Raw genomic sequence first — 12,093 nt, 5'->3', positions numbered from 1 at the left:
GATTTTCCATTGATTTTCGGCATTTTTCTGCATGAAAGTCATGATTTTCTACCGAATTTCAGCGTTTCCCAACGTTTTGCACTTCTATTTTGATCCTTTTTGCTCACTAGGTAGTGGGTTTTGAGTAAATGATATAGCTTTCTCTCTGTGTGTCCGGATGTCCAGGTTTTGGTATTCCAGATTGGGCAGTCTGTGCGAAAATTAGACTCTGCCGAAATTTTTTAACTCATTTATTCCACTTCAGTTCAAATTCAAAGAAAAAGAGACATAAAAGCAATGCACAAATAGACAAAGATCGAGTTCACCTCCTCCGATTCACCATTATTTTCAGATGAAGGACCAGTCGTCTCCATTTCAGATCTGGATGGAGCAGTTATCCCTATTTTAGAGCCGGGCGTAGATGTCTCCATTTCAGATCTGGGTGGGGCAATACAGAAGTCTAGTTCAGTCTTTCCATGAGTGCACTTCGATCCGGGCGGTCCGTGTTGGAAGTCAGACAGGGAGAGTGTTCCTCTGAAATTGATAAGTTGTCTAGGGTTTAATGTTTTCATAAAACTTACCGAGGGCCAAACAAAACGATATAGGATCTTGTATAATTAGCAAAGTTATCAGCGCGAAGAGCATCTAAGAGACATGGAGTTGTCAGATCACAGTGAAGAAATGACGTCTGGAGTGGATGCTTTTCTTCCATAAATAAGTACGTGTTCTTATTCACACTGCTTGTCACAAATCCCTGCCAGATTGGATGACTTGTTTTTCCGCCGTAGTCTTCCACCCGATAGTTGACACCGTGTTTGAAATCATCACAAGACTTCATTTTTCTCGCTTCCTTCTCCAGGGACATGTCGTATTTCTGAATTAAAAGTTTATTGTAATAAGTTCAGAAAATCTCACCAATTCATGCATGTTTGCAATCTGATATTCCTCAGCAGCCTTGTCTCGGTCTATGGACATGTGGTCGTACCATATCTCATAACCATTCCTCCAAACAGTCACATTTAAAACTACCGGATTTCTCTTAGGGTTCTAATCAGTTTTACTCCAAAACGTTTGTTGTCAAAACTTATTATTGAAACAGAAGTAAAGAAGCAAGTATATTTGTATTTTATTTTTTCCAGATATACTTGTATATACACACGAGGGGGCATCGAATTTTTAGACTGATTTTCCGTGGATGTTATTATTCACGCGGAGAACCTCACGTCTTTTTGGCTAATGTAATTTTTCTTTTGTTGAATTATGAACAAATATGACATTTTTTCATTTCTTTATTTCTTTAGTACTTTTTTGAAAGGGGAATCACCGAATTGATAGCTCTTGAGTAGCTCTTTAGAAGACGAATAAATTTATTAACTTGTTTGAAGAGGAAAATAAAAAGTTACTCTCTACTGCTCGACACTGTATGTTGTAGCCCTCATCAATTTTATAAGCATCCAAAATTGATACGGTTCATCATATCCGCATAAATGTATCATGAATAAACTTGTTTAATTTTTTGAACTCTTGAATGTTCCTAATGAGCCTACTCACGAAGAAAATTTTTCTATTCACGATTGCAATTGTATCAAGCTTCTTGAAATAAAAAAGGCAACATTTCATTCGTGAATAGAATTAAATCGCAAAAAATGTATTAAACGGTACATGCTTTCTTTGTTAGTAGGTCCATAAAGGATACCCACCTGAAAGCAAAAAATAACCCTGGAAGAACTCTTCGCAATTCTTAGGCTTACGCTCTTTCTTAATTCTAAGGCGTAGCCTCTTTGGGTACATTCTGTTATAGACCCCCGTAAGATTAGGTTATACATCCCCCTAAACGTTGGAATACACCCCCACAATGCTTGATTTAGACATGTGGATGAGGGTGCTTATTGGAATGTTGGGCCTATATTATGAACATTTTTTTAAAAAGGACACCCTGGAGCTTGCTCTCGCCCCGCCCCTATGCTCAGCCCCCTGGAAGTAGGGATTACCTTAAAACAGGACACCCTGGAGCTTGCTCTCGCCCCGCCCCTAAGCTCAGCCCCCTGGAAGTAGTGATTACCTTAAAACAGGACACCCTGGAGCTTGCTCTCGCCCCGCCCCTAAGCTCAGCCCCCTGGAAGTAGGGATTACCTTAAAACAGGACACCCTGGAGCTTGCTCTCGCTCCGCCCCTAAGCTCAGCCCCCTGGAAGTAGTGATTACCTTAAAACAGGACACCCTGGAGCTTGCTCTCGCTCCGCCCCTATGCTCAGCCCCCTGGAAGTAGGGATTACCTTAAAACAGGACACCCTGGAGCTTGCTCTCGCCCCGCCTCTAAGCTCAGCCCCCTGGAAGTAGGGATTACCTTAAAACAGGACACCCTGGAGCTTGCTCTCGCCCCGCCCCTATGCTCAGCCCCCTGGAAGTAGGGATTACCTTAAAACAGGACACCCTGGAGCTTGCTCTCGCCCCGCCTCTAAGCTCAGCCCCCTGGAAGTAGGGATTACCTTAAAACAGGACACCCTGGAGCTTGCTCTCGCCCCGCCTCTAAGCTCAGCCCCCTGGAAGTAGGGATTACCTTAAAACAGGACACCCTGGAGCTTGCTCTCGCCCCGCCTCTAAGCTCAGCCCCCTGGAAGTAGGGATTACCTTAAAACAGGACACCCTGGAGCTTGCTCTCGCCCCGCCCCTAAGCTCAGCCCCCTGGAAGTAGTGATTACCTTAAAACAGGACACCCTGGAGCTTGCTCTCGCTCCGCCCCTATGCTCAGCCCCCTGGAAGTAGGGATTACCTTAAAACAGGACACCCTGGAGCTTGCTCTCGCTCCGCCCCTATGCTCAGCCCCCTGGAAGTAGGGATTACCTTAAAACAGGACACCCTGGAGCTTGCTCTCGCCCCGCCTCTAAGCTCAGCCCCCTGGAAGTAGGGATTACCTTAAAACAGGACACCCTGGAGCTTGCTCTCGCTCCGCCCCTATGCTCAGCCCCCTGGAAGTAGGGATTACCTTAAAACAGAACACCCTGGAGCTTGCTCTCGCCCCGCCTCTAAGCTCAGCCCCCTGGAAGTAGGGATTACCTTAAAACAGGACACCCTGGAGCTTGCTCTCGCTCCGCCCCTATGCTCAGCCCCCTGGAAGTAGGGATTACCTTAAAACAGAACACCCTGGAGCTTGCTCTCGCCCCGCCTCTAAGCTCAGCCCCCTGGAAGTAGGGATTACCTTAAAACAGGACACCCTGGAGCTTGCTCTCGCTCCGCCCCTAAGCTCAGCCCCCTGGAAGTAGTGATTAACTTGATATTCCGAGTTCGCAACAGGCGAGTATCTATTTCTTAATTCGACAATAGAAAAATCAAAACAAGAGCAACTCTCGTTTTCATCGCGTGAAATACACAAAAATGCGCTATTCAAGTTAGAGTGTTAAAAACAAAATTGACGTGAAGTTATTTTGAGCAAAAATATTCTTTGTAAATGTGGCCGCTTGGAGAAGTGGTTAACGTGGATGGATTTGAATCGAAAGGTTCTTGGATCGATTCCCACCGAGTGCAAATGTGTTTTGTATTCGAGGTGGGAGTCATCCAGTCCACCGCTATGCCCCCTAAAAATGCCCCTTAAAAATGCCCCCTCGTGTGGGGATACGGGCGCGTAAGGCTTTTAAATAATTCAAGCATTGTTTCCAGTGTTCCTGTGCCTAGGGGCGGGGCGAGACAATTCTTATGGTAATCACAACTTCCAGGATGCTGAACAAAGAGGCGGGGTGAGAGCGAGCTGCGGGATGTCCCTGTTTTGTAACTACTACTTTCAGGGTGCTAAGCACAAATTGGACAAAAATTTGGAAGGAATTGTCAATCAGCGCGGGTTTTCTGCGTTCAACTGCCTTATCCGCTGCTCTATCTGTTCATGTTTTCTCTTTCTGGGAGAATGATTTTTGTATTTTATAAACTTGAATTACGTCTATTAAGGGATGTGCTCGTGTTCTACAATCTACCCCATACCTCCTGGGATGTAAATACAAGCATCCTACCGTTTCTTATACTCGTCTTCTGTTAGGCACTTTTTGATGAAGTCGGTGTAACCGAAACGAACTGAAAAGTTAACAGTGTATATTTGAATCCAAAATTTTCCGGTTTTTTTTTTCATTTTCAATTCTTGACATGTCTGAATGTAAACCTACCACTGAACATGACCAAAGTGACCGCGAGGATTGTCTTCATATCGAATCACTTTTTTCAATCGAATTCAAAAGTTCGGCGATTTTCGAATAGTGTGAAGACGGTAATGATTGATTTGAAAGATTCCACGCGTAGATTAACAGCAGAGGTCAGAAAAATGTCAGGACAAAAGTTCACGGGGTTGAAGTACGGTCATGAATCCAGTTCACGGGAAAATTTGAAAAGAGTGAACTTTTTTTAAAGAGTGAACTTGAAAGCTTTTTATCTGATGGCCTAACTTTCCGAGAATCAATTTCCTAGGCCTCCGTTGATCGAACAAATATTCCATGAAAACTCCAATAAGTCAGACCTCTCGGCGATGTGTGTCGTATTGCATGGAATATTTGACGTAAATTTCTAAAACGAATGGCACTGTTTTTCATTTGGTAGTGTGAGTATAAATTTAGAAAACGCATTCAGGTTTATTATCGAAAAGAAGAAATTATAACACAATTAATGGGGAGAAGCGGACTGTATTATAGGTGAATTATGAGAAGATAAGATTACTTTTGACCCCCCCCCCCTGGTCGGAACTATTTTATTCCGACAATAGAGAAATTTAAGAAAAAGTGAGAACTGGGTGGTGGAGGGGGACGAGAATTTGAAACCCGGAAGTCGGAAGTCGGAAGTGAAGACTTTTTCAGGTCTACTGGTAGGGGATAAGAAAAATTTCGGAATTTTTCATGCTCGAAGGGTAGTAATACCATCAATGCAACATATTAACTTAATATTTTTGAAGTTCGTTTCATATTGTCGAAATAAAACTCACTTCCGTCTAACTTCCGAGTTTACTTCCCAACAACTCTGGTGTGGATAGTGCCTACTAAATAGATGGCCTAGTCCATGAGAACCGACCGATGATACTTACCGTAAATACTGTATTATAACGGCACCTGTAATAGAACGGCACCTATATTATAACGGCACCCCATATCTACTCAGAATTCCTCAAAATGTTTATCAGGGGATTTTTCCTCGGTTCTGATTAAAAGCAACGTGTTTGGTCACTTCTAGATCAGCAAATAGAAACTCCAAAAACATTTTTTCGTTCAATTTTAATGAGTTTCTGAAACCACAAAATTTCTCGCGGAAGCAGTTGAAAAATATAACGGCATGCCGTTATAATACAGTATTTACGGTAATTATCCGATGTGGACTCACTCACACTCCACACACATTGAAGGTCATGAGGGAATCTGTGCAGAAGGGCATGATTCTTATCCCCTCCACTTTAAAAGAGGCTGTAAAATAAAGCGCCTGAGAACGATCTGAAGGTTCTGTACGCCAGGGATTTCAGTTTTATATTCCATTTGTTGAATCTTGATGGCATTGATTTCAGTTTATATAATAAAAAAGTGAGGGAAACGGACTGTATTGAAAGTGAATAATGAGAAGACAAGATAACTTTTGACCCCTGGTGGAATAGGGACGGGGCAGAAGTCAGAGATTTGTATGGTGGAACTTAATATAAGAAAGTGACATAAGAAAGGTGGCGATAGGATAGAAAAATGTGAGAAAAAGTGAGAATTGGGAAAAAGAGGAGAATTATAAAAATGTAGTTTGAAAGAAACATGAAAAAACAAGTTAAAAGAATTAGGGTGGTAAGTAATTCTGATTCTGAATGAGTAAAAAAGTTGTGGAAAGGCTTTCGAATTAATGTCGTAGTCTTACACAACAACTCTTGGCCAAACGAAAAAGTCAATTTTGGAACGTTGTTGGTTCAATTGATTAGTATGAAAGAGTACAGTTCCGATGGTTCCATCGATTCTTTCAATATCAAAACCTCCATTGATAACCACTTCAGTCGGTTCATTGTTCCAGAACTGGAACTTCTTATTATAAACTCGTTCTTCTTCAATCTTCTTCGCATCCAATCCGCTCAAAATTTCCTCTTTGTCAATGTCAACACCGAACCGCCAGTTAAAGTTGAGATGCTCCAGCAAACCTGTTTTAGTGTACTTCCATGTTAATAAAAGTTCGTTAAATCCTCGATTCGATAAATCTGCCGATACGCTGATATAACGGACATTATTCATAATGTGTTCTGTAGTGATTTCCCACGATCGAACAATATCTAGATCAGAGTTGAGCGGAATGCGGTTTTTGAAATGGCGGAAGGCGGAAGGCGGAAAGCGGAATGAACATTTTTTGGGCGGAAAGCGGAAGGCGGAAGGCGGAATTTAAAAAATATCGGCGGAAAGCGGAGAGCGGAAGGCGGAAGCGAAAATTTTTTGGCGGAAGGCGGAAGGCGGAAAGCGGAATGGAAAAAAATGCCAAAAGGCGGAAGGCGGAACACAATGTCGCTTTCAAAAATACGATTTTGGCCTTATTTTGTAGTAAAAAACACTAAAATGGTTAAATTTGAGTTAAATTTTGTTTTTTTGATAAAAACTGATAGCTTTGCTGCAAAAAACCACAAAAATATCAGTAAATTGGAATAGGTGATCAAATTTTTCAAGCTGAGGAAAAAATCTTTGAACAGCGGAAGGCGGAAGGCGGAAAGCGGAAATAGGAAAATGTTTGGCGGAAAGCGGAAAGCGGAAGGCGGAACAAAACATTTTTCGGCGGAGAGCGGAAAGCGGAAGGCGGAAAGAAAAAAGTGGCGGAAAGCGGAAGGCGGAAGGCGGAAGGCGGAATTCCGCTCAACTCTGATCTAGATAATATAAAACATGTTGGGTAGGGTTTAATACGTTGAATAATTCTGCTCCTCCCTCGAATATAGTAGTTTGAAGATATAGTCTCTTAACAGGAATAAACATTTTGAAAATTTCAAAACATTGTTCTTGAGCGCAACCATTTACGCGAAGATCATGAACTTCACATCCATTGAGATAATTTCTAATGCGTTGAATAAAAATGGGATATTCTGGAGGTATCCCAGTAAACTCCAGCATATCAATCAGATTCCGGTGATGGGTTACTGTAAGTAGAAGGTCTATCCAATCTCCTAGTCCGTATCCTGGTTTACGACATTCTTGTTTCTCTTTTTTCTTTTTCTTGTTTCGTCGGTTTTCGTAAGAAATAGAATACGCTTCTGGGATAAAGAAATCCCATGCGTACGCCTGGTAGTCATTGAATGAAATTGTTATCTTTGCGGTGTAATACGACTCAATCCGTATCTCGACTCGTTTTCCTTTCAGATGAGCGGATTCCACTAGTCTCCTTGATCGTTTCGAAACTACTGACAAGGGGATTCTGGAAATTATTCTCAATTGGAATCTGTTTAGTGGAAGGCGCTGAGAAGCAGTTAGGTATAAGACCATCGGGAAACGTGAGGGACAATAATAATTGGCACTGTGCCAACACTCTGTAGTTGTCTTGGTCAGTAGATTGCACTAGATCAAAAGCGTTTCATTATAGGGCGTATGTAGGGCCTAAAATATTGGGCGTTGCCCCGAATCAGAACCTAGATTTGTTGAGCAGCCTCTGACACCCGCATCGCAATAAAAATCAATAGTTTCGACCGACGGTCGGACCGCAATTTAAAAAGTACACCAAACAAGTGCTTTATCTGAACTTGCAATTCATATGGATCCATGATTCGAATAACTTCTCTTTGTACTACAAATGGTAAACGGAGAAGAGGGAACGAAGACATTTTTAGTAGAGAATAAGGGTCGAGTGAATGAATGAATGGGATGAGAAAGGTCTGTGTGTAGAGAGACGAGGGAGAGATTTGTGGTGAGTCTCTGGGAACGAAAAAATCAATAAACAGGCCTGTGTGATGATGTGTGAATAGTGCCCACAGAGTATTTTGGAGTTCTCTTGGTATAGTGAGCTCTACTGCCACCATGAATGTCAAATCTCCATACTTATCAAGGCGGGCCGAACCAAGTGAAAATTTAGTTCGGCGCTATATGGCGGTAACCAGTGTCAAAGCTTAGTATGCGAGGTTTATACAAGGAAAGAACATCAACACTTTATTTCCTCATAACGGACTCTCAGAGTTCTCGTTAGTCGGTGGGGCTTCCATGCTATCCTTGACGACGTCATCCCAGCTGCTACATTGGATTCAGAATTCTTCATCCTCTACGCGAGGGAGACACTGACATTTTGTAGGCGATCTCAAAGTAAGGAGCAAAAGGTGACTTGAACTGACGATTCTCCCTCCCTATATTTACATGGAACTGGCCAAATCACTATAGGAAGCTCTCAATGTCAGAAGTTCAGGACACCCCCATATTTCCATACCCTTTCACACATGTCTCTAGCCCTTCTAATTTTTGTTGAGAAAGCAGCATACCCCACGTGGGTTGTTTCTCATGATCCATCGTTGCTATCAAATCCCTAAAGCAGATGATCTAATCCATCAGGGATCAACCGACCGACGACACTCAATTATCCTTTGTGACACTCACTCCCTCATCAGCACACATTGAAGATGACTTGACACCTTACAATAAAGACCTATCAATTCTACAACAGAAGGTGATGTGCGAATCTGAGCAGATGGTCATGATTCTAATCCTCTTCTCTCCATAAGTGGCTGTGCCCCACCTCCTAGACCTGCCTCACATCTATTCATTCTCTCTCTCTACCTACTGTGATGGACGGTACGATGTTTCCTCTCTTCCGACTACCTGACAACGCACTTCTTCATGTATTACGGTCTATGGAGGAGTTGAGTTTGTGAGTTTTTCCGTTAGCACTTTAATTATCACCGTTATCATGTACTCTATCATTTTCAGAGTCATGTTCTCCCTCATCTCCAATCGATCGAAAACCTTGACAATTTCTGCAAACTTCAAGCCTGAGAACGATTTGAAGGTTGTGTACGCCAGAGAATTAACTTTTGAGCTTCAATTGCCGAATCGTGATGGCATTGAATTCAATTTATATGATAGCAGTCTGTGGAGTTGGAGTAACGGTCATCTCCCAATCGTGGATCTCTCTAACTTTGTTTTTTCTACCGTACTAGCCGACCAGTACAGAAAGATAGATGAACGGATTGAGTACAAAGAGTTGAAGGGGTGGACAGCTCGACAATACCTTCTTCATTTTTTGGACATTCTTCACAAACCGTATGTATTCTTCTACTATAGAGATCCAGGTTTCAATGCTGATTGCGTCTCAAGAACTATGAAAGGAGTCACAGTGAAGAGACTGTGTACTTATGGGGAATTTGAATACGAGAAGACAATGAAGGTGTTGAATTACCCCAGTGAGATCTGCTTCGACACAAATCAGTTCACGAGTCACGAGTCTTTGAGCAAATTCTACATTCAAAACTTGGATTATTTAGAATTGGATAATGGATTTCTGGTCACACTCGACGATTTGTTGTTAATGAACTGCAAACATATTGGTGTGACGTTTTCAAGACTTCGTGAGAAGCATCTGAATATCTATCTCAAATCATGGCTCCATGGACAGAAAGAGGAGTTGGAACATGTCTGTTTATTGGCGAATCGAATCAACTGGGAAGAAGAAGTTCCATTTAACAAGGAGGTCTTGCTAAAGGGATTGAAGTATACTACTGTTCCAGATGATGTGGAAAGATTATTCTATTGTTCCGTTCCTGATACGGATGGAAATCGGGTAGTAACTATAAAAGGAGGATATGATATCAAGAGAAAAGATGGGAGACTGGTGACAATTTTACTGCAAAACGACTGGCCGTGGTTCGAAATGTTTGTATGGTCCAATGACCAATAACTTGATTCAGACATAATGACTATAATAACTTAACTAAATTAACTAACTATAATAACTTTGTATATAATAATTTCATGCATACTATGTTGTAATTTCTTCTTATTCACCGTCTTATACCGTATCCCCTATAATAAAAGCGCATGCCATTTAATTGGAGAAAATACGATATATAATAATGCACTTTTTTCTTAAATAAAATAGAATAATTCTAATGAGAATCTGCTCTTTCAGTTATTCTTGTCAAGTTTACACAATTTACTGAAGTTGTCATTTATATACATTACCAGAGGTTTGCAGAAGCAAGGCGGACAAATCCGGCCGCAGCAAATAATATTCTCATTATATCTCACGACTATAACTAATTATTTAATGTGTGATGTGGTACCATCTACAGGGCTTTAGAATGTTGCTTTGAAGTCCCATAAGAAGATGGCCTAATCCATCAGAGATCAACCAACCGATCACACTTAATTATCCATTGTATGACGTGGCCCTCACTCACTCAACACTCTCTACATACATTGAAGGCGACTTGACACCTTACAATTAAGACCTATTAATTCCACGACATAAGGTGATAAGGGAATCTGAGCAGATGGTCATGATTCTTATCCCCTCATCTCCATAAGAGACTGTGCCCCACCTCCTAAGCCTGCCTCAAATCTATTCATTCTCTCTCTCTACCTACTGTGATGGACGGTACGGTGTTTCCTCTCTTCAGACTACCTGACAACGCACTTCTTCATGTATTACGGTCTATGGAGGAGTTGAGTTTGTGAGTATTTCCGTTAGCACTTTAATTATCACTGTTATCATGTACTCGTTCATTTCCAGAATAATGTTCTCCCTCATCTCCAATCGATCAAAAACCTTAACAATTTCTGCAAACTTCAAACCTGAGAACGATCTAAAGGTTCTGTACGCCAGAGAATTCACTTTTGAGCTTCATTTGGCAAATCGTGATGGCATTGAATTCAGTTTATACGATAGGAGACTGAGGAATAGGAGTAGCGGTCGTCTCCCAATCGTGGATCTTTCTCACTTTGTTTTCTCTACCGTACAAGCCGACCAGTACAGAAAGATAGATGAACTGATAGAGTACAAAGAGTCGAAGGGGTGGACAGCTCGACAATACCTTCTTCATTTTTTGGACATTCTCCATCAACCAGATGTCTACTTCTACTATAGAGATCCAAGTTTCAGTGCTGATAGTGTTTCGAAAACTATGAAGGGGGTCACGGTGAAGAGGCTTTGCACTTATGGGGAATTCGAATTCGAGAAGACAATGAAGGCCTTGAATCACCCCAGTGAGATCTGGTTTGACATAGATCCGTTTACGAGTCACGAGTCTCTCAGCAAATGCTACATACAAAACCTTGATTATTTAAATTTGGCTAAGGGATTTATGGTGAAGCTCGACGATCTGTTGCTGATGAACTGCAAAAATATTGGTGCATACTCAAGACTTCGTGAGAAACATCTGAACATTTATATCAGATCATGGCTCCAAGGACAGAAAGAGGAGTTGGAGCATGTCTGTTTGGTGGGGCATCGAGTCTACTGTGGAGAAGTGGATCCATTTAACAAGGAAATCGTGCTGAAAGGATTGAAGTATACTACCGTTCCAGATGATGTGGAAAGATTATTCTATTGTTCCGTTCCCGATACAGATGGAAAACGGATGAAAACTATAGAAGGAGGATTTGATATCAAGAGAAAAGATGGGAAGCTGGTGACAATTGTTCTGAAAAACGACTGGCCGTGGTTCGAAATGTATGTATGGCCCAATGACCAATAACTTCATGCATACTATGTTGTAATTCCCTCTTATTCACATTTATAATACATTATATAATTTATAATAATGCAGTTATTTCTTTTTTTAAAATAAACATTTCCAAATGGAAATCTGTCTTTCAGTTATTCTTGTCAAGTTCACATAATTCGCTGAATTTATATACACGACCAAAAGTTTACAGAAGCAAGACGGACAAATCCGGTCGTATCGAATACTATGCTAATTTCATTCTCCGACCGTTCATAACTGTGAAATCTCTGGCTGAAATAGATAGATCCATGTGGAGGTTTCTCTAAGAGCCCAATTGTTATAACTAATTATTTAATGTGTGACGTGGCACCATCAACAGGGCTTTAGAATGTTGCTTTGAAGTCCCTAAAGAAGATGGCCTAATCCATCAGAGATCAACCAACCGATCACACTTAATTATCCATTGTATGACGTGGCCCTCACTCACTCACATACATTGAAGGC

The 12,093-nt window shown here is 41.4% G+C and overlaps 5 protein-coding genes across 5 annotated transcripts; 2 read left to right on the top strand and 3 right to left on the bottom strand.

The window, feature by feature from the left end:
* Window positions 1-251: 251 nt before the first annotated feature.
* Window positions 252-1,599, bottom strand: GCK72_008587 (uncharacterized protein; the record flags this gene model as incomplete). Its single annotated transcript, XM_053726901.1, has 3 exons — window positions 252-513; window positions 561-853; window positions 1,531-1,599. 3 exons carry the CDS (start codon window positions 1,597-1,599, stop codon window positions 252-254), a joined length of 624 nt encoding a protein of 207 aa, XP_053586478.1.
* A 4,234-nt stretch (window positions 1,600-5,833) lies between these two features.
* Window positions 5,834-6,202, bottom strand: GCK72_008586 (uncharacterized protein; the record flags this gene model as incomplete). The annotated part of the gene is made up of 1 exon (XM_003094937.2): window positions 5,834-6,202. The coding sequence occupies one exon, from the start codon at window positions 6,200-6,202 to the stop codon at window positions 5,834-5,836; it is 369 nt and encodes a 122-aa protein (XP_003094985.2).
* A 606-nt stretch (window positions 6,203-6,808) lies between these two features.
* GCK72_008585 (uncharacterized protein) lies at window positions 6,809-7,429 on the bottom strand (the record flags this gene model as incomplete). The annotated part of the gene is made up of 1 exon (XM_053726900.1): window positions 6,809-7,429. One exon carries the CDS (start codon window positions 7,427-7,429, stop codon window positions 6,809-6,811), a length of 621 nt encoding a protein of 206 aa, XP_053586477.1.
* A 1,429-nt stretch (window positions 7,430-8,858) lies between these two features.
* GCK72_008584 (uncharacterized protein) lies at window positions 8,859-9,821 on the top strand (the record flags this gene model as incomplete). Its single annotated transcript, XM_003094917.2, has 1 exon — window positions 8,859-9,821. One exon carries the CDS (start codon window positions 8,859-8,861, stop codon window positions 9,819-9,821), a length of 963 nt encoding a protein of 320 aa, XP_003094965.2.
* Window positions 9,822-10,659: 838 nt separating this feature from the next.
* Window positions 10,660-11,619, top strand: GCK72_008583 (uncharacterized protein; the record flags this gene model as incomplete). Its single annotated transcript, XM_053726899.1, has 1 exon — window positions 10,660-11,619. One exon carries the CDS (start codon window positions 10,660-10,662, stop codon window positions 11,617-11,619), a length of 960 nt encoding a protein of 319 aa, XP_053586476.1.
* Between the last annotated feature and the right edge of the window lie 474 nt (window positions 11,620-12,093).

The sequence above is a fragment of the Caenorhabditis remanei genome, chromosome III (genome assembly GCF_010183535.1).
Source record: "Caenorhabditis remanei strain PX506 chromosome III, whole genome shotgun sequence".
NCBI classification, from domain to species: domain Eukaryota; kingdom Metazoa; phylum Nematoda; class Chromadorea; order Rhabditida; family Rhabditidae; genus Caenorhabditis; species Caenorhabditis remanei.
Note: the sequence above shows the minus strand (reverse complement) of the source record. Positions and strands in the feature narration are given on the sequence as shown.